This window comes from Rhinoraja longicauda, chromosome 15 (assembly GCF_053455715.1).
Source record: "Rhinoraja longicauda isolate Sanriku21f chromosome 15, sRhiLon1.1, whole genome shotgun sequence".
Classification (NCBI taxonomy): Eukaryota; Metazoa; Chordata; class Chondrichthyes; order Rajiformes; family Arhynchobatidae; genus Rhinoraja; species Rhinoraja longicauda.
The window spans coordinates 3,157,925-3,182,782 of record NC_135967.1 but is presented as its reverse complement, the minus strand read 5'-3'; the positions used below and the strand labels follow the sequence as shown (position 1 = coordinate 3,182,782).

General features: G+C 40.2%; 1 protein-coding gene across 2 annotated transcripts in view; it reads left to right on the top strand.

The window, feature by feature from the left end:
- rlim (ring finger protein, LIM domain interacting) overlaps positions 1-24,858 on the top strand; it is a 45,465-nt gene that overhangs the window by 5,776 nt on the left and 14,831 nt on the right. For both annotated transcript variants that reach the window (XM_078412113.1, XM_078412112.1), the window contains exons 2-3: positions 8,030-8,235; positions 15,451-15,558. In XM_078412113.1, the coding sequence (XP_078268239.1) occupies positions 8,052-8,235; positions 15,451-15,558 (292 nt within the window). In that variant the 5' untranslated portion in view covers positions 8,030-8,051. The remainder of the gene's footprint in view (positions 1-8,029; positions 8,236-15,450; positions 15,559-24,858) is intronic.

The window sequence follows — 24,858 nt, the reverse complement described above, 5'->3', positions numbered from 1 at the left end:
TCAAACATATTGAGATTTTTATCTAAAATGTCTGCTACCTTCCTGGCTGTGACATTAGCATTTTCAGCAACTCATTTTTGTGTAAGTTATTTTGTATATTTATTTGAGCTACATTTGGATACGCTTCGTGAATATTTTTTGTTTGGTATAAAAATGATTACCAGAATTTAATTGATTGGTTGCTAGAAAAATGGTAGTTCACAGTAGAAAATTAATACATCTGATGGGAAAATAAAGAACAATGTTTCAGAATACTCTGAGCATGCTACATAGTCGTGACTGCCAATGCTTTCAAGAGCTCTTTTATATACTTTGTTTTTAAGAAATTGGTGTGATCCAAGTAATAACCATAAGATTGCAAGGTCAGCAGAGCTTCTTCAGAGATGAATTTGATGAGTTAATTCTGCACATTTGATTCTATGACCAGTACTTACCTCAGCTCACAGTTGGCCAGCTAAGTTCACTTAACCTAATGACAAACTAATCATGCCCTGACATTGCATAGAGAATACTAGAATATGATACTCAGATTAAGGTTGTTGCTGAATGTACTTTACTGCTTAAATGGTGGTGCCTGTGCCACCATTCAGCAATATTGTGGCTATTCTTGGGCACTTCCCTGCTGATTTCCCTTCAGCATCCAAATATCTATCCATCTCTGCATTGGATATACGACTTAATCGCATAAGAATAAATAGGTCATCGAAGTAGCGCAGAAACCTCTAAGGTTGTATACATGTAAGCAGTTTATTGATGTGTTTTTCTAGTCTGATACTTACTACTGTTCTTGAAGAAAGCTTCTCAATCAGTGCTGTGGTGTGAACTTCCCTTTTGTGACGTCAGTTGTGGTCAAGTGACATTTCTTGGAGATTCCTGGCATTCAGAAGCTATGATGTAATCAATGTTTCTGAGCAGACTAGAACATTATAAAATTCTATTGACAGGACACCAGGTTGAGAGAATATTTTAAATTAGTTTCTTAAACATTGTATGTGATTAAATATAGATAGGAACATGTACACAATGCTGAAGAAACTTAGCGGGACAGGCAAACATGATTAAGGTAGAAATTAAAGTATCATAATTTACTCAAATGTAACTTTCAATTTCATAATGCATATTTTTTAATATGTAAAGTTGCTTGCTACAAATCATTTTTATTTTGGGACTAAGCATTTTGCTTTGTGGATTAAAAAAGAATTGTATGGTAGAGTGCTCATTTTGGTAATAAGCCATCTTTGCACCTTGCAGATTATCAAAAGTTACTTTTAGCAATATTATTTTTTGCTTTGTCAGTTGTTCACTGTTAGATTTCTTTCCTACTTGATCATCATTAGCTTTTTTCAATAAAAGTTCAGGCAATCACTACACACTGCAAGTGATTAGATCTAAACGGGCAAATAATTCAGTGAAGTTTTTTCAAAGGTCCTGTATAAATTGTTTGTGAAGCTAGATAAAGTGTGGCATTACAGGTAGCCCTCACGAGTGATAGTTTTTCTTTTTGCACGAGTGATAGTTCTTCTCAATAACCAATGTCTGTAGTCTCTTTTTTGCTCTGGTTTATTTTCACCCACATGTTTAGACCGTAATGGTGTATCCTTATTGTTTTGATGTGTTTATGCTTTATTCTTAATTGTTAACTGTATGTTTGTGTTGTCATTTGTGAGTGGAGCACCAAGGCATGTTCCTTGTATATGCACATACTTGGCCAATAAACGTATTCATTCATTCAACTGCGATGCAAAAACATTACACTTGACTAGGGGTGACTCGGATCATCAAATTATTGAAGAATTTGAGAGTTTCTAGTAAGGTGAATCAGCTAAATGCCTGCTAAATAGTAATTTTAAGACAAAAGGTGGCAGGATTGGGGGAAATCTTGGAGGTAGAATTAGAAAAAATAGGAATCCCAATGGAAAGTTTAAATGTTACATTTTTAAATAAAATGGAAAATGTAGACATTTATACAATATCGACATTTTAAAATGTTACGTTTTCTAATTCTAATCAGGATTTTACAGCTTTAGCTTTCACCAGAATGGTATAATTCAATATTCTATTCTTTGAAAAGAGAATCATTTGTTCATTTGCAAGGTACCATCAATAAGTGTGGCACATCTTAGTAAAATGTCTCGCCAATGTGAGCTTAAGTAGGCATTAATTAATATTTAAACCTGTGAATGACTGGAGGTATGTGATCTGGTAGACACAAAATGCTGGAGTAACGCAGCATCTCTGGAGAGAAGGAATGGGTGACATTTCGGGTCGAGATCCTTCTTCAGACTGATGTCAGGGGACTATGTGACTTGGTACATTGGTTGAGCCAGCAGGGAGATCTCCTTGTCCTTTAAATTGTACCATGGAATTCTATTTGAATGTTACCAGGGAATTGGATTACTGAAAGGAAAATGTGAAATTGGTGTAAATGAGCTTGCAATGCATAAAATATACACGTTGGTTTTGCATCACTTTAGGTAAAATTTGTGTTACCTTTGGTATGGATAGTCATGCTAATGACTATGTTGGAAAAAATGAGCAGGTTAAGAAAAGATTAGTTAGGTTAGGCTGCATTTGGAGTACTGCGTGCAGTTCTGGTTGCCCCATTACAGATAGGATGTGAAGGCTTTTGAGAGGTGCAGAAGAGGTTTACTAGAATGATGCCTGGATTAAGAACTATTAGCTACAAAGAGAAGTTGGATAACTTGTTTTCTGTAGAACGCTGGAGGTTGAGGGGAAACCTGATGGAAGTATATTAAATTATGAGAGGCATCGATACGATAAACAATCTGAACTTCTTCACAGGGTGGAAATATCAAAGACTGGAAGGCACAGCTGCAAGGGGCAAGGTATAAAGTAGACTAGACCAAGTGGACCCATTGGGCCCAAACCTCTCCTGCATTGGTGCAGCACCCTCCCCTCCCCCCACTCACCCCTCCTCCCCCCACTCCCCACTCCCTCCTCCCCTCTCCCTCTCTCCCCTCTCCCTCTCTCCCCTCCCCCCAGCTCCTCCCCTCCCTCCCTCCACTCCATCCCCCTCAACCCTTCTTATTCCCTCTCCCCCACTCCATCCCGCTCAACCCCCCTTATCCCCCCCAACCCCTCCCTTCCCCCACCCTCCCTAGGAGATAGATTTAAACTTTAAAATGTGAAAAACTTTAAAAATATAACACCAATTTCAATTAAACTTCTTCCATTAGCACCAAAGGGACGACGGTGAGTAAGGTGGGCCTAAAATTGTCACGCTATCATGTACCGTTTTGGCTGTAGTTCAGGAACAAACAAACAAACAAGAGCTTTAGTATAGAGATGTGTTGGGCACTTTCTTTTCACATGGGTGGTGGGTGCCTGGAATGCACAGGAAAGGGTAATGGCGGAGGCAGATACACTAGTGGTGTTTGAGACTATTGGATGGACACACGGGTATGCAGGGAATGGAGGGATATTGGTATAAGAAGATAACTCCAGATGCTGGTACAAATCGATGGTTTTTATTCACAAAAGCTGGAGTAACTCAGCAGGTCTGGCAGCATCTCGGGAGAGAAGGAATGGGTGACGTTTCGGGTCGAAACCCTTCTTCAGACTGAACTATTGGTGATGAGTAGGCAGATGGGGTTGGTTTATCTTGACATTTCCTTTGACACGGACATTGTGAACGAAAGGGCCTATTCCTGTGCTGCACTTTTCTATGTTGCATGTAGTGTTTCTCAAATGAATATTCAATGCTGATGCAATCAAAATAAAAAAGTAAACAATGGTTAACACTGCCATAAACATTATTCACCAAATTTTAACCTTTTACAAATTACCCAAAGTTATTGATGTGCGAGTTCAATGCTTAACTAAATCATATGAGAAGCAAGGGTTTATGGAATATTGAGAAACGAGCAGCAGCAGATGCTGGTTTACAATGAAGGACACACAGCACTGGAGTAACTCAGCGGGTCAGGCAGCATTCATAATAACAATAATAATAATAAGCATTTATTTTATATAGCGCTTTACCAGGAGCTCAAAGCGCTTTACAAAAACAATCATAACATAAAAACAAACAGACAAACTATCCTGACGGAGAAGCGGCGAACAAACAGCGCCAGCGTCCTCTCACGTCAGGGTCCGGCAGTAGACAACAAAAAGCACAGGACACACAGATACAATTTTTAACACAAACAGCCATCACAGTGATTGCTCCAGGCATACCCTCACTGTGATGGAAGGCAAAGAAAAGTCATTATCTCCTCATTCTTCTCCCGTGGCGCCACGAGGCGATCGAGGCTCCCAACTTTTGAAGCCCCCACCGGGCGATGGAATGTCCGAGGGCCAAGCCGAGCAGGCCGATGAAGGTCCTGAGCCCCCACCGGGTGATGGAAAGTGCCGCGGCCAGGCCACGCAGGGCGATGAAGGGCCTGCGAGCGGGTCGATCGTACCTCGCGCTTCGGGGTGGTCGAAGCTGCTACGGCTGGAGCTCCTGAAAGCCGGTCGCCAGCCAGGGACCTGCGAACTCCCGATGTTGCGGTCTGCAGGGCCCACGGCCGAAGCCTCCGAGATGGTAAGTCCAGGCCCTGCGACCGGAGTCTTCAAGGTCGATCCCAGCTGGAGGCCGCCGACTCCACGATGTTAGGCCGTAGCGCGAACGGAGATACGACACGGTAAAGGTCGCATCTCCGTTGAGGAGGAGATTAGAAAAAAATGTTTCCCCCACCCCCCCACCACCCCCCCACATATACAGAGTTAAAAATAGAACAAAACGTACATTAAACGATGACAATAGACAAAAAACAAAAAAAAGACAGAGAGACTGCCGGTGAGCCGCAGCTGCAGAACACAGATGATTCTCCAGAGATGCTGCCTGACCGACTGAGTTACTTCAGCACTTTGTGTCCTGATATGGAATATTTTCTTGCTAGGTGGGGTCGTGACTTTATCTCATGTTATTACTGGAATCTGAAGAAAGCTGTGAAGTTCTGTTACTATTGAGTTTGAATTGAGTGTATTCTTGTGGAATAAATGGAACGTAAAACAGTGTGGAACAGGAACAGGCCTTGAGCCCATAATGTCTATAATGAAGCTTAGATTAAAAATAGCAGATGTTTATGACACAGGAAGAAATAAAATACAAATACTTCCCAGAAAGTTCCTTAGGCAAGAGAGAGTAAAACATTTTCCAGGTAATATATTTTGAAAGAAAGGTCTTTCTTTGTTACAGACATGCCTAACCTACCATCTATATGTATTGTACATTAAATGAGTAACTTCTGTTGGGGAATTCTGACTTGGTGGGATTACCTGTTGTTGCTTTTCAAACAATAGCATTGTTGAATTTTGAGATTTGACAGCTTCATGTCATTTTTTTTAGTGAGGACTTTCCTTTTCTATGTTCCATGGAATCTTCAGAATCCTTAAATTTATCGCTCTATGGAACGGGGAATTCTCAGTGGCAGTACTCGGGAAAATATTATTTGGTCATTTAGGGAATTGAATGATGAGGCAAATGGAGCAAAGAGATTTGATGCAGAAGTTATCCATTATTTGATTTGATGATGGACCAGGTTCAACGTGCAGCTTATTTCTCCTGCCTTTTGGGCACTGATGGTAGAGTTTAAGCTCATTGATTCTGAGTTGATATTTCTGTACCATGTACTAGTCTGGCTGTGTATCTTTTACTTGAAATTAACGCTTACCAGTGCATTAATGAAATAATCCGAATGGCGTTTCAGTTTATACGGATGACCTGGCTATTGCTGTTTTGGAAAAAGTTGAATTCATTGATCAATTTTGTTATTCTTTTCCTTTAGATGGGCTGGTGTAAAGTAAAACATTGTCAATTAAATCATTCTCCCTCTCCCGACAATCGGTCTGAAGAGGAGACCCGATGGAAAACATCACCTGCTCATTTTCTCCAGAGATGCTGCCTGATCTGCTGTGTTTCTCCAGCATTTTCTGCCTATCTTTGGTATTAACCAGCATCTGCAGTTCCTTTTTATTACATTTCAATTAAATAATACTTTTGGAATACCTAAATGATCAGAATAAATTTATTAACAAAGCCTGGAATCTGATTCACATTTAACCAGTCAGGCATTTTAGTGGCAAATATGTCAAAGTGCATCTACCATACTGTTTTGCTTTGCTGGTGTGAAGTCTCTGAATCTGCTTTTGATTGTGATGTCACTGTATTGTATAGCACTAAATCTTTATAAATAAAACATAATTTCAATATAGTATAATATTGTAACCTCTTTTGGATTGGTAAAATAAATAAACCTTGAATTTGCATCCTTAACCAATTATATAATTTTATTTTGTATAGGAAGGAACTGAGGATGCTGGTTTAAACCAAAGATAGACACAAAAACCTGGAGTAACTCAGCGAGACAGCCAGCATCTCTGGAGAGAAAGAATAAGTGACTGAAGAAGGGTCTCGACCCGAAACATCACCCATTCCTTCTCTCCAGAGATGCTGCCTGTCCCACTGAGTTACTCCAGTTTTTTGTGTATAATTTTATTGGTCTATCTATCTGGAGATTTTACTTAATTGAAAGCAAGTTCGAAATTTTCATTCATGCTTTGTTTTCTCTTCCATCTAATATCTCCTCCTTTGGTAAAGATGCCAATTTGATTTGCATGCTGTTCAGGTAACTTAGGATTTTTTTTGCAATACAAAATATCCTATTTTTTGTAAAGCATGCCCATGGTGGAAGAAGTTGAATCCACAAATGTGATCTTTTGGGCTGAGTGTTGAGCATTGTTAATAATTCAACATCCACAACCCTTTAGAGTAGAGAATTCCACAATTTATTCTGAGAGAAATTCATTCTGCAGTTTTAAAACAGCAAGTCTTATCTTGAGTCTTTCAAGTCCCCTCAAAAAATTACTTTCATCTCTTGCTTAAGTACATTTCACAGTGTGTAGGCCCAATCTAAGTTTTACCTCATTATTCTTTTTCATTCCTGAATTGATGCTAATTGTAAGCCAAGTAAACCATACGAAAATAAGCCAAGCATTTTTCCCCTTGTGCTTTCGCAAAAGCCTTGGCAATCTGTAATTATGATTTTAATTATTGAGGGGCCCCGACCCGAAACGTCACCTATCCATTCTCTCCAGCGATGCTGGCTGACCCGCTGAATTACTCCAGCATTTTGTGTCTATCTTTTGCAATCTATGTTGTCCGTTCCATGAAAAAAGATCATCGCTATTTGCCATTTCTACACTGCTAACACTTCCTTTACTAGTATTGTGAGATTGTTGCATATCATTGATGTGATCATGCAAGTGCATCCTGATTTTAGTAGCAGAACTCTGTTATGACATCAGTCTGAAATGGAACGAGAGGTCCTGCTTTATAAAGTCTCATTCTGCGTTGACATCAGTTGAGATATTGTCCATTTGAACAATATATATCAGTGAAAGGCCAAATTTGCTAGATTACGATTTTGTTCTGCATCCAACCGTTATTGGGGAAAAAAGGCAACAGTGGCATCTCAATGTCAGAATAGAGTTCAATGCTGACGTCTGCTCTTAACTTAGTGTTTACATTTTGGAAGCTTTAATGTTATAGAATCTTTGCTACATTTCAACATCCCAAAGTATCAATTGTGTCAATATTGTTTAAATAATTTTGAAGTATACCTGTATTATAAGCAAATGCACCAACCTGTAGTGCAGAAAAATTCTGCTGGAAGCAATAAAATCCGAGATCCAATATTTTGGTTGAAGTTTAATTGTGTTATGAACAGTGAGATCTCCATCGGTGTAATGGGATCTTTTAAAAAAATCATTTAAGAGAACACTCCCCTATTTAAAGCATCATCTAGGAAACAATGCTTGTTTGCATTGCCAATCTGCATCATGTATTTAAACTCTGGAGTGCGAGTCTGGTTTGAGAGTGCTCCCAATACATTGCCATTACTTTTTAAAGATAATTTATGTTTTTAAAGAACTTTAAAAACTTTCCTTTTATAGAGTACGAAAAGGAACATCAATGTATAAACTATATATATTACAACCCCTGTTTTCACACCATTTTCTCCAGGTAAAATCTGTTTTAACTCAGTATGGAAAATGCTGCTAATGAAGATGGTGGAGGAAATGAGGCTGACACTCATTCGACTAATGAAGATCAGCGCAGGCATCAGTCGGACCGCCTAGATCGGGAGGAAGCCTTCTATCATTTTGTCAATAACCTGAGTGAAGAGGAATACAGGCTGATGAGGGATAATAACCTGTTTGGTACACCAGGTGGGCAATCTAATACAATGAATATCCTTGCTTGTTTTCTGTGAGAGAAAAATTGTGTGGATATTAAAACATTCTTTTTGTGTTGTCTGTTGGCGACCTGGTAGAAAGATTGCAATCACTTTGGAGAATGTAAGAGATTGACCTTTCCATGTTAGATTGATGTTGTGGCCTTGTGTAGCTGGGTGCATTTAACTATGCATTTGTCCAGTGGTGTTTTTTTAACTTACAGTTAACAATTTTTAAGAGCAGGTTTAATGTACAGTTGTGTTCCTGACCACAGATGTGACTTATTTTTTTATACTGGATTTCAAAAGGCAACTAAGGACTAATTAAAATGTTGAGAAGGCAACATGAAGTGTTTTTTTTTAACAAACTATATCTTTTATGGTTTATATGTCAAGGAACTAGATTTAAATAGGAGTCGTCATTAAGATGTTTTTAGATGAAACTAATGTCCATGTGGTTGATAGATGTGCTGAAAACTATGGAAGAAGATTTCAGTTGGATGGTCAACTGAGGAGTAAACGGGTATATGGAATTCCATTTGGCATATTCAATCTAGGTTAATGGAGGGCAAATGAGAGAAGGTAATGCACAATTAATTTTAGGATGCTACAAAATGAGAAGAATGGAAGATAGTACATATCTACAAATGCCTGAAATTAGGATAGATAGTTAAAGTGTTTAAGGAGATGTTGTTGTTCGTCCTTCGGGTTCGAAGATGACCATGACTTTGCTTTCAATCTTATTATTTCGACCACTGATTGGGATCCCCTTATGCTGGCTGAGATTGAAGTCATCACTTGCGCTTGACTTGGATTTAAGTGAGGGGGAGTTGCGCAGATCGTCGGCCTCACTCTCTCGTCCCGCGGGGCCTATCGGGGAGATTACTTAATCTCCTTAATCACTTTGGAGAATGTAAGAGATTGACCTTTCCCTGTTAGATTGATGTTGTGGCCTTGTGTAGCTGGGTGCATTTTAAGCATAAGCTAGATTTCCATTTGTATTTTCCATTGCAAATTAGTGAGTAGAATTGGATCGACAAAAGTACAAATGTATAGAGAATATTGTTACTGCTACTAGAACGTATATATTTTTTGCGTTCTGTAGTTTTCTAAGAATAAAGGAAATAGTTCTATTTAATCCCCATATCGCAGTGATTGAAAGTCTATCTGCAGCTGTCTGGGTGGAGGTTGATTATGGGAGGGAATGGTGAAGAAAGCAAAGGTCACGGTTTCTCCACAAAAGTGACATTGTCCCTTCCATGGCTTTGGTTTGTGTGCTTTCTGTTTTCTATGCAAGCTCTTAACCCATTCAGAATTAGGGTTAGCCGTTTTGTCAGATGTGGTTTAAAAGAAAAACTATTAATTTGGCCACACATATGGGTTTGGTGTTCTGTAGTCCACAGTTACCTAAGCAATCAAATAAGTTACACCTATACTTGAATATCAAAACACTGAAGATGGATGAAATCAGAACTTGTGCGGCACGGTGGCGCAGTGGTAGAGTTGCTGCCTTACAGCGAATGCAGGGCCGGAGACCCGGGTTCGATCCCGACTACGGGTGCTGTCTACGGAGTTTGTACGTTCTCCCTGTGACCTGCGTGGGTTTTCTCCGAGATCTTCGGTTTCCTCCCACACTCCAAAGACGTACAGGTACGTAGGTTAATTGGCTTGGTAAATGTATAAATTGTCCCTACTGTGTGTAGGATAGTGTTAATATGCGGGGATCACTGGTTGGTGCGGACCCGGTAGGCCGAAGGGCCTGTTTCCGCGCTGTATCTCTAAACTAAATTAAACTAAACTAAAACAGATTTTAATAGACTAATTTATAATCTAATTTGTAAAGTTCACAGAACAACACTTTTGAAATTTAGCTTCAAGTTTACTTCAAAGGCTTCATGTGGTGATAGTATTATTCACAGGCCGAGTGAATATGATTAGGTAATATTTCTATCAATCAGCACTACTGTTAGTGACAGACATTTATTTTAAATGCATAGTTCATGTAAATACCACGTTCTAGGAGCGGCCTGGAACGTGGCAACTTCAACAGCCTGACCGCGGGAGAAGACGGCAGGGGAAGAGAAAAGACATTCTGGCCTTCCATCACAGTGAGGAGGTGACTGGAGCAGACTCACTGTGATGGTTGTTTCTTTTTTTTGTTTTGTGTTGGTTTGTGATTGTGTGTGTTATTGCTTATTTTTATTGCTCTTATTGTTGGACTGTGGGTAATGGAATTTCGTCCAAAATACTTGTTTTTTTGGATGACAATAAAGATGATTCTGATTCTGAATATCCAACATTAGTCCAGAAAATATATTGAGGCTTTACAGGGTGAAGCTGCTGTGGTTTTTATTCCATTTCCCTGAATTGTTAAATAAATCATTTGAGTCATTTGGCTGCATGATCAACTGTGCCGGAAATGTGCCCAAGCCTGCCTTTAACTCTTTGGCAGTTTTATCAATAGTTTCTTCAAATTAATTTTTTTAAGTACCAGATATTGCTGGAACACTGTTCTTTAGCAAAGAGCGTGAATAAACAGTTAACACCATTTCATTTGCCAGTCTTGCTGGACAGACAGCTGCTAGGTGACAGCTATGGTTGTATTGGGGACACAAGTCCTCAGCAGTCATCACCATCTTCATTCCCTCATTAGTTTTCCTCCATGCCAGAGAGAAACAGTCAGTCACTCGTTACTTATTAAAATCCTTAGAAATGGAAGAGCCTCATTGCACATGAAACATGTATGTTAGTATATTTAATATATGATATTTTCCTCTCATCTCAGCATTGCTTATGAGTTTGTTTCCTTTGCTTGTCTGCTTTCTTTTAATTTCTCCCATCCCCTTTTTGATTTTTTGTACATGTAGCATTCTGTTTCCCTTTTTCTCTCTGCTTATGTTTTTGTTCTTTCTTGCTTCCTTCTGTCTGTCTTCCTCTGTTTTCCTCTACAGGGTAGCTTTTGGGTCAAAAGAGTGATCCACCCAAGCACACTTCAGCTTTCAGGTCGAGTGGGATCTGGCCAGGGCCCTGGGCCATCACTGAAGAGCCACAGGTGATCAGGATAAGGCCAAAATAAAAGCTTCAGGTCAGGTGGGAGTCATGTGGAGCATAGTTTGTTTTACCTGGGTGTGAGGAGTGAAAGGTAAATGTATGTGGTAAGTAGGCAAGTAAACTCCCATTTTAATACATCAGATGTAAAGGTTGAAGTGACGTTTCCTGGAATTACATGAGTGGCATGTTGTGCAAAACTTCCTCTGTTCTCACATTTTCTTCTGTGTGCAACCTTTCTTGTACTTAGGTGGGTGAAACAACAATTTTCACTCCAACATATTAAGAACATTTGCTCTTTCAACGGCAGCAATCATAAAGCTCTAGTGTTGTTGTTGTGTTTGCCTTTTCCTCATGTTGCTGGTTCATCTAAATGCGGTTGTGGAAATTGTGCAAAGTATAGTTGCAGTTTCAAACCTATAATTGTAAACCTGTCGTTGATTTTGCAGAATATTATTTGATTATACTTCAGGATGCAATGCAACACTTAATTGCAGTTCTAGTGTAAAACTTTGCCTGATTAGACAATAGGTGCAGGAGTAGGCCATTCGGCCCTTCGAGCTAGCACCGCCATTCAATGTGATCCTGGCTGATCATTCACAATCAGTACCCCATTCCTGCCTTCTCCCCATATCCCCTGACTCTGCTATCTTTAACAGGTCTATCTAGCTCTCTCTTGAAAGCATCCAAATAATTGGCCTCCACTGCCTTCTGAGGCAGAGAATTCCACAGATTTACAACTCTCTGACTGAAAAAGCTTTTCCTCATCTCTGTTCTAAATGGCCTACCCCTTATTCTTAAACTGTGGCCCCTGGTTCTGGACTCCCCCAACATTGGGAGCATGTTTCCTGCCTCTAATGTGTCCAATCCCTTAAAAATCTTATATGTTTCAAAATCAGAATGAAATGACTTCTCCATAGTGCTTTCTGGTGGGTCAACTTCTCCATTTTGCTTGTAATCTGGAGAATGTGCACCAGTTTCCCTTTATAATGTTATGTGGAACTTGGTGGGGGGGGGGGGGGGGGGGTGGTTCTTGAGGCTGACATTTAATGGTTATCAAAATTGTTCACTATTTGGAAAGATTTTAAGTAGGTAAATAGTCGAGGATTGTAATTGAAAAGCAAAAAATGCAGATGCTAGAAATCTGAGAGAGAAAAAACGAAGGCTGGAGCTGTTTATGGCCAGTCAGCTGTGGAAATAAAAAGGGTTGGTGTTTCAGGATGATTATCTTAAATCAAGACTGGAAAAATGTGAAATATGGGTCTTTTCAAGTTGCAGACGAGGGTACTTGGGAAAGAATGCAATTCATGTGTGTGATATGATGAAGTTGAAAATCGGCCAGATGATGCAGATTGTGTTGAAGCCTGGGAGAGGGTAATAGAGGACAACTTTATATCAAATCTGACATTTTGACACAGGAAGGTCAGGTTATCTGGAAATAACTGGATTCAGTATTAAATCTTGAGGTTCTGCAGAATTGTGAGATGAATGATATGTTGTTCACTGAGCTTACATTGGACTTCACTGGAAGAGCATAGAAGGCTAATGACAGAGGTCAGCATGGAAAGGAGACTGGGAGCTCACTGTCATCTTACAGACTGAATCAAGGTGCTCAATCTTGCGGTCAACAAAGCAGTCAATCGGGTTTTTTTTTTTTTGCCAGCGAGAGGAGATCATATCTTCAGCAAGTTGGAAGGTGCAAGTGAATCACTGCTTCACTGAGAAGACGTTTGGGTACCTGGGTGGTGAGAAAATGTAAAACAGCAAGTGTTTCAACTCCTGCAGTTGCACAAGTGAATGCTGTGTGTTGTGTGTTTGGTAAGAGCTCTATTAGAAAGAAAGCCATGATTATGGACAAAGGTGTCTCGAATAAATATGACGGAGCCTAAGGAACAGGTGGAATGGAATTTGGTCCTTTTGGGAAGCTGGGCGGGAGGAAGTATGGTCAAGTTAACTGTGGCAGTCTGTGGGCTTGTGATAGGTATTGGTTGCTAACAAATTCCCTGACATGGAGGTAAAGCAAAGGAAGGCAGGCACACACTGGATCTGGACACGGGTCTGGATCTTCAACTAGTGTCTGTTTACACATTGGTGAATTCCATCAATAATGTCTTTCCTTGCTGAAGGATGATTCCTGAGAAATGGGAAGCAATCCACATTTTCCATATTCCTTTATTGGAGGCCAACATGGTATGCAGTGGCTAGCTGGTTGTGGACCTTTGGCTTGCAGACGAAGAGTGTGAGACTGATCCTTTCATATGCTTCAGTGAAAGTATTGTCAATGGTTTGGAGCTTGGTTCTCTGTCTATGCAAACAAGCATGGTCTGAGTAATGCCACTTGACCAGAGATCTGGGTTAACTAGGTTCTAGATTGTAGGTGTCACAGCTTCCATTAGTTCTGAAAATTAACTCCACTCTCATCAGAGGTTGTTGGAGGTGAGATGCAACATTGAAGGAAGAAATATTAAGAAAAGTGGGGCAATGGTGTAGCCTTGTTTGACACTGACTTTTACTGAGTGGTCCTGTGGTAGGCCCACTGGTAAACGGGGCTTGCATGAGCAAAATTGGACGTGGATATTTATGGTTGCCAAGATGGAGTTGAAAGTTTTAATAAAATTGTAAAAGGCCATATGTAATTGTTTTGGCTGCACCATACAGTTTTTCTGAGTGTTTCCTGATCATAATGTTGTCAACTGTCCCACCAGATATGTTAATCTATGCTGATTCTTTAGCCAATAAGAGGCAGTTGTAGAGTACCCTGACGAAGATTTTATCTGAAGCAGACAGCTGGTAGACCCTCTAGTTATTGGAGTTGGACTTGTGTCCTTTTGTGAAGATGGTCACAAATGCGATAGAAGTCCTTTCCTTGGATACGAGCTCCCATGGAGTAACATGGAGGGGATTAAAAACAAATCATGATCAGACTGGGTGCAATTTGTGTACTCAACATCAGTTTGGAACAAAAGTATGGAGATACAAATGGAATTCTGGCTTTTTAGGAAACCATGTGATCTGCATACACATAGCGAACTCAAATTAGAACAAGCTGATTTAGCATCGTGTTATGAATAGTTAGTCCATATAAACGGCATATCGCATCACCCAATGCTTTCGGTGATAAATCGATGAAAGTGGGTCCTGCGGTTGTTTCACTGCTCTCTCATTACATCATTGAACAAACATAGGAAGCCTAATGGAAACAGTAAAGGGGGAAGAATAAGTTGCTGCTAATTCTTTTTATCTTGCACTTTACTGCTTACTAAATTCAACAGTTCAGTTGAATATTAATTTGGTGTTGCAGTTTTGAGTGGCATGCAATCCAGACTCGTCATTTACTTTTGGGTTCTTATTTATGATACCTTTTGCCATTTCATTTTGTCTACCTTCCATTCTACCACAGGCCTTTCTTTCCTTCCCTTCCATCCTTTTGCATCTTAACTTCCATTTCGTAAGTAGGTCATTGATCTGCAATATTAACTTTTTCTCTCTCCACAGTTGCCACCTAATTTGAGTATTTTAAGCACTCGATTTGCAGTACTGCTTTAACAAACAAAATCTCATTGATCTATACGACAGTCTTGCATCTTGTGATGCAGTTTCAGATCAATCAGAATCATTGGATTAGGCAGATGGATAAGAATAGATCTTTTACAGAAGATTGTAAGATAAATGTTGCATTAGAAATAATTTCCCCTAAGATTTGATTAAATATACTAAAATTATGTATGCCTTTGACAAAGGTCCTCTGGTTAAAGTGAATAGCTTAAAAATGTGTAATGTTTGAGACATCATCTGATCACGGCAGTGGAATTTTGAATATTATAATTGGCCTCTCATCCTCGGCTAGAGAGGGAGGGAATGTGAGGATCACTCTTGCTGTTTTTTTGTATTGATATTTTTTATTGGTAACACTATGCTTGTGTGTAAATATACCATAAGCTTGGTTTTGGCACAATAATCCAATGATACTGTATTAATTTTAATAATTTTAATTTTAACTGGCTGCTCCTTAAAATTTGCCATTCAAAGTGCCATCAAAAACAATATAAAATAACACACTAAAATGGTGATGGCAATTTTAGTATTGTGAGCTTGTGATCAGAACCTTTGTGATAAATGTAATGGCTTTGTTCAGGGTATCTATCCTAATTGTATTTTGAAGGGGAAATTACAGAAGAAGAACTTACCAGGCGCCTGCAGCAAGTGAAAAACGGCACAATTCAGAACAATCCTGATGCTCGAAGGAGTGAAGGTTCTGGTGACAATCGAGGTGAGCTTATACATTAAAATAATCTACTTGGGAGCATAGTGATAGAGATATTAAGATTTCCAGAATTCAGTTTAAAAGATTTAATTAAAAACATCATCAAATTTTCAATTTGCATTTATGAGGTTAAATAAATGTACATTCATGTAGAATATAAAATAAATAGATGACTTTGCTATACTTTGGATTAACAGCACTGTGCTGTGGATCTCTTCCTGGTTTGGCCTGAGAAGTGGTGTTCATTCTTCTCATCGAACCACAAATTTTTTATTATATATAACAATGTTCATGGATTTTTTTCTTCCGAAGCAGCCATGCTACCTTTGTTTAGACTGTTGGCCCTGGAGAGTGCAAGAGCTGAGACTCATTCTCTCGAACATTTTCTATGGTTTGGGCTGTTTCTAGCAGTGATGGTGAATCTTGAACATTAAATTGACATCCAAATTTACAATAGTGCTCACAAATTTAGGTATTCCATTACAAGCTTCTTTCATATTCTTCAGGACCTGTAGCTGCACAGTGGACATTAGGAAACCCCTTTTGCAGGTTGACACTGAATACATTAAAATAACACCTTAGCCAATTGAGCCCATTTGGTTCACTCAGTTAATAAGGTTGTGCAAATTGATCAACCTCTTACAAATTGATCAAAACTTTGTCTCTCTAGAAATCTTTCTTGGTGATTATACCACCAAAGTGATTTTATGTTTCCAAAATCATCCCATCCAAGTTCTCCTTTCCAGAATTTGTCCGAGAATGTAGCTCCTGGTGCCACTTCATATCATATCATCATATACATACAGCCGGAAACAGGCCTTTTCGGCCCTCCAAGTCCGTGCCGCCCAGTGATCCCCGTACTTGGTGAAACCCATGAAATGAAGTTAACAAATTAGAGCACCAGTGAATAAAAAGCACTTGGATTACAAGATAATTGAAGATATTAGCCAGTTTACAAATCTATTTGAAAGCAGTAATTTAACAGGTTACTATATGGCAGTCAACTACCATTCGTATTCTCTTAAGTAGTGAAATAATTTTAAATGCAAATAAGAGAAATGATTTGCAAAATTGACATTAGTGGAGAAAATGTTGGTCATTTGTAAGTATATTGGCCTGACCGACATTGTATCACAGAGGAATAAATCCTGAACAATATGTTTGCTGTAGCATTTACCAGAGACTGAATTATCAAGTATTTCAGCAGTAGAGTACATTGGTGTACTTGTGATGTTTAACTGAGTGAAAAACTTCTCAATTGTTAGATTGATGATGTGCATATTTTTTCAATTAATCCATAATGAAAAACTACATTGTGTCTTATATGATTTAGCCTTCGATTGGTTGTAGAGATCCCCCCAAAAGATTGCACATCCTCATTGAATCATCATTATTATCTATTCTCCCACTGCATTGGCTGCATTGAATTTTCCCTTGCACTAAGAATTCCGCAAAGAATCCATGAGTGGTGCCATGTCAGCAATTAAAACTTTATCAAAATTATATTCAAAGGCTAAATTTTATCCTTGATGTTGGTTGTGCCAGAAACCCCTGACCCGTCGACAATGGTTCCGGAATTATGCAAGCTCGATTTCACAAAAATGGTTTATAATAAAAATGCAGCTTGGTAACAGAAGATGGCCCAAATAAAATATAAAAGCAATGAGTTCCACTCCTGAGGTATCCAGACAAAGGAGGGTTCAAGCAATATTTGCCTTATCTGGATGAATTGCACCTCAAAGTCCTACCAAATCAGTTATATTTTGCTTATTTTTGTTTTTTTATGGTCAAGAGATTTGCCCTTCTTATGTAATTCATGTATCAAAATAACTTTTTTTTGTATCCACATTTGAAAAAAGATTCTCTATACTAAGCTTAAGCAGCCCTAAAGAGACACAAATGTTAAATGTGACTGCTGCAAATTAATGTGGCTATTTCCTTTTGTTAGTACTACTCATAACTGGCAGCTCAAAACTCTTGCAACTGGCCCCACTCCATTTATGCTTTTTTCCCCTTGTCTAGACATGTCCTTCCAACGTCACTGAACGTGGGTTAATCATGCACTTAACTGTATGGTTCATAGTTGTTATTGTTTCATCTACAGATTTTCTGTTCTCCTTTGCCAATGTCTAGGTTCAGTACATGGCTCCGTTGCACACTTACATCAACTTTTGTGCTTTTGCCAGATTCTCCGCTTCTTATCCCTTTCAGTCAGGACAATGCCCAGATGTACCACAAATGATTGCTGCTCAAATCCCTACATTTTGCAACAAACTGAATTGGTTCTGTGCCATTCTAAGCCATTCCATGCCATTCTATCGGCAAGTCAATGTTATCTTGTCAAATTTGAACTCCTCTCGTTGTTCCATCCAGATCCTGTTTGTGACTAGTACATCTTTGTAAATGTTTATTTAATGTTTGTGACTTTGAACCACTACATCCATTCAGATGGGTTTTGAAATGGACAAACTTAAGATATGGCCATCCAATACTACTTTGTAACTATCAGCACTCACATTTACAATTTTAAAGAGGGAACAGAAAGACCTGGAGATGCAAGAACCTCATTTATAGTTGGAAGGACATGTTGAGAAGGCTTCTTTGCATCCTTGCTCTTCCCCTCTGAGACTGCCATCTAGCTCCCTTGACCTGACTCCAATTAGACCTGCCCATGCCCAACACAAACTAATCACGTACATGGTTCTTATTCCTCGAATGTACTTTATTTTGTTTCAAGTCTAGAAAGGGCTTGCCACTCAGAAACAATCTCCATCTACTTTTGATCCTGCTAATCACAAGCTTGTTTCTAACCTTTTCTATTTCAAAGTCCTTGAATATGTCTGCAGCTCCCAAATTAATTTACAATGTTACAATTCATCGCATTAAACCCTGACAAAGAGGATGGGTGTGACTATTTCCCAGTCATAGAGGATTCCATTTCTGACTTGGTTAGGGCCATTTGATTGCTTTGGCAAGGACAGAAACTTAATTGTAAAGATTTTGAAAATGGGATTCCTAGAGAAAAGGACATGGATTTGGGAGGTAAAGTGTTCAAGGACTTTGGATGGTGAAGTTTGGGGTGGGGGGACTGCTGCTTTGGAAGTTTTATCTAGAAGGCTTGGGATGTTGGTAAACAACAGCTTAAGTACTTGCCTTCCGAGTTGTAAGCTATTTGTTCATAGAAAAAAATAGAGGTACAGTTCTTGTGATTATTCAGGCAATAGGAGACTGGCTAGCAGCTGTGGATGTATAGATGACTAACTTTATATCGCTATTTAGGAATGGCATTGGAGATTCTGGTTCAGTTTCAAAAGACAAAGCAATCGGTATAAGGACATGCCATTTGGTGCCTCATTGGCACCCAAGGTTTTACAAAGTGCCTGTCTGTATTCACAACACATCAAGGATGCCCATGGTTATCTGCACTGGATGACAGATTCAACAGAGGCCCTTTGAGTCCCACTGGCATGATCATGCAGCAGGTAATCAATGCAATCCAGAAGTTGGGTTCATAGTCAATTAATGTTCTTAAGAGCATTATTTTGAACTAGCTGACTGGTTTGTGATACTCGGATTTGCCTTTTATTTTTTTTAAATGGTTTCGATGAAAAGTTGCCTAAAAACATTTGGTCGTCATTTTGTAGTTGATGAGCCTTGTTAAACTGCTCAGACACTGACCGACCCTTTCTTGAAAGGTAAGGATTGACCAAGCCATTATTCTTTATGTTGCATGGTAGTTAAAATGCTGGTGGAGATATCCTTATATGGCCATCTATATACTAAAACTCGTTTGTTTGTTTGTTTGTTCCTGAACTACAGCTAAAACTGTACATGATATCGCAACAATTTTAGGCCCACCTTACTCACCGTCATCCCTTCGGTGTTAATGAAAGAAGTTTCATTGAAATTGGTGTTATATTTTTTAAGTTATTCACATTTTAAAGTTTAGATCTATCTCCTAGGGGGGGAGGATGAGGGGGATGGAGTGGGGGAGGGGGAGGAGAAGGTGCTACACCAATGCAGTTTTGGGCCCAACGGGTCCACTTGGTCTAGTATTAGGGATTGGTCTGCAACTGGTGGCCATTGTGTGATTTGCCCAGAACATTTGGAATTTATGATATTCCTGTGAAACATTTCCAGGTAATAATCCAAATTAGATTAATGCCTCTATAACTGGGCAATATAAGAATCAGCAAATTTGTTTTGGCCTTGTAATAAAATACATTTTTGTGATTTTGTTAAAATTAAAATAATGGAAAATGCCATAAATATTCAGATAAAGGCAATATCTGTGAAGACCAGGTTACTCTCTCATGTATGTCAGAGCTGGGAAGTAAAAACAAAACTAACTGGATTTAAGCAGTGTTGGAAGTGAAAACAAAAGAGAAAGCAGGAGCAATGACAAAAATGTGCACGGCAAAACAAGATTGTAATGGGACATGTAAAAAAAATGGGAGAAGGCCTTAGCTATAAATAGCAAGGTCAGAATAATTACCAATGGCGTTGATCAATCAGTGGGAGGTAGGGTTGCCAACTTTCTGACTTCCAAATACGGGACAAGGTGACGTCACCGCCCCATGTGACCTCAACCAGCCAGCGGTCACGTCCTCTTGCTCCACCAATGGCGGGCCGGGAGTTGGGTTGCTACGCAACCTCCGTTAGTCGAACACACTCAGACCTGCTCCCCGAACACACTCCGTTAGCTTAATATGGGACAAGGGCGGTCCAATGTGGGACAAACAAAAAAGCACAAAATATGGGATGTCCCGGCTAATACGGGACAGTTGGCAACCCTAGTGGGAGGAGAGGAGATAACTTTGTTGGTCACATGCTAGAATTTGTGAAGGATGATCCTTGAAAGAGGAAGACTGGATGGGGAGAATTTGTTGCATTTCACCATTCCACGCAGTTGTTCCCTGCACAGATCCTGATCAATATTGCACTCACTCCAATCAGCCATTCCTCTTTCATACAAACACGGGCATTGTAACCTCTGCCTTTACAGAATTACCCTATTCAGGCGAATCAGCAGTTATTTTCTTTCTATTGTATCATCATTTGCAATGTGGTCTCCAGCTCCTCTGCATTGGGAACAAAATGCAGATTGGGTGATAGTTTTGGTGAATGCATTTATTTGTTGCAAGTATAACCCCCCCCCCGCCCCCTCCCCCCCTAGTTTCCAGATGCCTCCCAGTTTAATTCCCTACTCACTCTTGATCTGATGCCTCTTGGGTTATTATTCTTTTCAAATGAAGGTAAACAGAAGCCATGGGAATAGTACCTCCTTGTTCAGATAAACAATTTGCAGCATTTCAGACTGAGTTTACTGCTCCCATTTTTTCAGACTGCCAGTCAAGCTATTGATTCTACTTTTGCTTTTTGTTGTTCTTTTGGCCCTTTTCTTTATTTGTCTAATAATCATCCCCTCTGCAGTTAATCCGTTCTGCCTTCCACCAATCTAACACCTTGCAATTTTTTTATTTCCTGCGCATCTCCCCTCCACTTCCTGATTTGAGCACTTTTAAGAACTACTAGACCAAGTATAATTCTGGCTGAGGGACTGTGACCAGTGGTGGTGCTCTGCATGAATTAATACTGGAACTCTGTAATGTACATAAATAAATGACTTGGACGTAAATGTAGGTGGGTAAGTTTGCAGGACACAAAAACTGATTTGCAGTTAGGAAATTTACATGCAGCAGGATTTGGATCAGTTACAGATATGGGCAGAGAAATGGCAGATGGTGTCTAATCCAGGCAAGTGTGAGGTGTTGCTCTTTGGAAGGTCAAATGTATGGGTAAAATATGCAGTTTATGGCAGGACCCTGAACAGCATTAATATACAGAGGAACCGTGTTTCCAGGGTCATAGCTGCCTGAAAGTAACAGCACAAGTAGATGGGTAAAATAGGTAGATAATGTGCTTGCCTTCGTCGTCAGGACATTAAGTAAGTGAGTCAGGAGTCTGAAGAAGGGTCTCGACCCGAAACGTCGCCCATTCCTTCTCTCCAGAGATGCTGCTGCCCGCTGAGTTACTCCAGCTTTTTGTATTTAAGTGAGTCGGGAAGTTATGTTGCAGCTTTATAAAACTTTGATTTGGCTGATTTGGATTATTGTGTGCGGTTCAGTTCACCCCATTACAGGAATCATGTGAAGGTTTTGGAGAGGGTGCAGAAGAGATTTACCAGGATGTTGCTTCAATTAGAGGGCATTATCTATAAGGTGAGGTTGGACAGACCTGGATTATTTTCTCTGGAGCATCTGAGGCTGAGGGGAGACCTGAGAGACGTTTATAAAATTGAGAGCCACATAAGGTAGACAGCCACCTAATAGAGGGCATAGTTTTTAACGTCAGGGGAGGGAAAGTTTAAAGGAGATGTGCGGCCCCATTTTTTTAAAGCACAGAGGATGGTGGGTGCCTGGAGCACAAGGCCAGGGCTGGTAGTGGAAACAGATACAATAGTGGCATTTAAGAGGCCTTTAAAGAGGCACATGATTATGCTGGAAATGGAGGAATATGAATCACAAGCAGGCAAAAGGAATACATTTAATATGGCATCATGTTTGGCACAGACATTGCAGACTGTCAGGCTTGTTCTTGTGCTGCTTTGCTCCATGTTCTATCTCATTGTGGATCTGGGGCTGATGGTTTAGTTTAGTTTATTGTCAGTGAAAAGCTTTTGTTGCGTGCTAATCAGTCAGCAGAAAGACAATACATGATTACAATCAAGCCATTTACAGTGCATAGATACATGATAAGGGAATAAAGTTTAGTGCAAGGTAAAGCCAGCAATGTCCGATCAAGGATAGTCTGAGGGTGACCAAAGAGGTAGTTAGTAGTTCAGCACTGCTCTCTGGTTGTGGTGGGATGATTCAGTTGCTTGATAACAGCATTGATTTGTGCAGTAGGTGAGATTGTAGAACAGCATAATATAACGGGGTCCTTGTCATCTGGTTGTTTGGTATGAAACCCTTCCCTTCACTGGAAGTGTCATTGATAACTTGGATCTTGGCGTATAAATGTCTGCAAATGCAATTGTCGTCATGTGGTAAATCAATGACAGAGGAAGGGGCAATTTCCATTCTGGAGTGGAGATTATAGCCTGAAGGTGAAAATGAATTTGCCACAAAGAGGGGGGGGATTGGGATGGTCTTTTCCAATGTGCCAGTACACTGGGTGTCTGTGGTGCATCATGCTAGTGGTGGTGAGAGACGTTCTGAAGATTATTAGTTCTTTCAGAGGCTTTGCATAAATCAAAACAAGTTCTTCCTGACCATGTTAAATTCAATAATGGAGCGATATTTGATGGCCATAGAAATACATACAGAGATCCTGATACAAAATTATCATGTGCTAATTGATTTGATCGCAGGCAATGCATCACCACTTGCTGCCTGCTCAGTGTCCAGTCAATGATAACTGCATTGTTGCCACAAAGAACTGCAGATGTTGGTTTACAAAAAAGAAGTAAAGTGTTGGAGTAACTGAGCAAGTGAGGTTTTGGGTTGGGACCCTTCTTCAGACTGATTGTGGAGGAGGTGGGCTGCTAGAACAGTGATAGTTGGAGATAAACACAAAGTGCTGTAGTAACTTAGCGGGTCAGGCAGCATCCCTGGAGAAAAAGGATGGGTGAAGTTTCGCGTCGATGCATGTGAGGGGGTTTTTTGACAAGCAGGTGGTTGGACAAAGACCAGAGGTGAAAAGACAAAAGGTGTGAGGTAAGGATGGAAGAGGCATGAATTGTGAAGCCAGAGGAAGGAATATAGGTGGAAGGGGAGAAATGGGTGCGAGTCCTGGTAGGGTACAGGGAAGGGGAACGAGGGGGATAGGGGGAGGGACCTCCATTGTTCTTTGCTTACATATGGCAGCAGAATTTCTATACCATAAATGAAAAAGAGAGGTGAGCCACCCCCTCCAAACCCATTACCAAGCTTGGAGAACTGGATCTCTGCACATCCCTTTGAATGAATGATACTTTATGAATGATACATTGAAACAGAAAAATAGGTGCAGGAGGAGGCCCTTCGAGCCATTCAATATGATCATGGCTGATCATCTAAAATCAGTACCCCGTTCCTGCTTTTTCCCTGGTTCTGGCCCAACATTGGGAACATTTTTCCTGCATCTAGCCTGTCCAATCCTTTAAGAATTTTATATGTTTCTATAAGATCACCTCTCGTCCTTCTAAATTCCAGTGAATACAAGCCCAGTCGACCAATTCTTTCATCATATGTCAGTCCCGTCATCCTGGGAATTAGCCTGGTGAACCTACGCAGCACTCCCTCAAAAGTAGTAATATCCTTCCCCAAATTAGGAGACCAAAATTGCACGCAATACTCCAGGTGCGGTCTCACCAAGGACCTGTACAACTGCAGTAGGACCTCCTTGCTCCTAAACTCAAATCCTCTTGCAATGAAGGCCAACATGTCAACAGCTTTCTTCACTGCCTTCTGTACCTGCATGCTTACTTTCAGTGACTGATGTACAAGCACACCCAGGGCTTGTTGCACCTCTCCTTTTCCTAATCTGACGCCATTCATATAATAACCTGCCTTCGTTATTGCCACCAAAGTGTATAACCTCACATTTATCCACATTATACTGCATCTGCCATGCATCTGCCCACTCACCCAACCTATCCTCGTCACGCCTCATAGCATCCCCATCGCAGCTCACACTGCCACCCAGCTTTGTGTCATCCACATTCTTGGAGATTTCACATAGAAACATAGAAACATAGAAAATAGGTGCAGGAGTAGGCCATTCGGCCCTTCGAGCCTGCACCGCCATTCAATATGATCATGGCTGATCATCCAGCTCAGTAGCCTGTACCTGCCTTCTCTCCATACCCCCTGATCCCTTTAGCAAAAAGGGCCACATCTAACTCCTTAAATATAGCCAATGAACTGGCCTCAACTACCTTCTGTGGCAGAGAATTCCACAGACTCACCACTCTCTGTGTGAAGAAATGTTTTCTCATCTCGGTCCTAAAAGACTTCCCCCTTATCCTTAAGCTGTGACCCCTGGTTCTGGACTCCCCCAACATCGGGAACAATCTTCCCGTATCTAGCCTCTCCAACCCCTTAAGAATTTTATATGTTTCTATAAGATCCCCTCTCAGTCTTCTAAATTCCAGCGAGTACAAGCCCAGTCTATCCAGTCTTTCCTCATATGAAAGTCCCGCCATCCCAGGCATCAATCTGGTGAACCTTCCCTGTACTCCCTCTAAGGCAAGAACGTCTTTCCTCAGGTTAGGAGACCAAAACTGCACACAATACTCGTTTGTGGCACACGTTTAATTCCCTC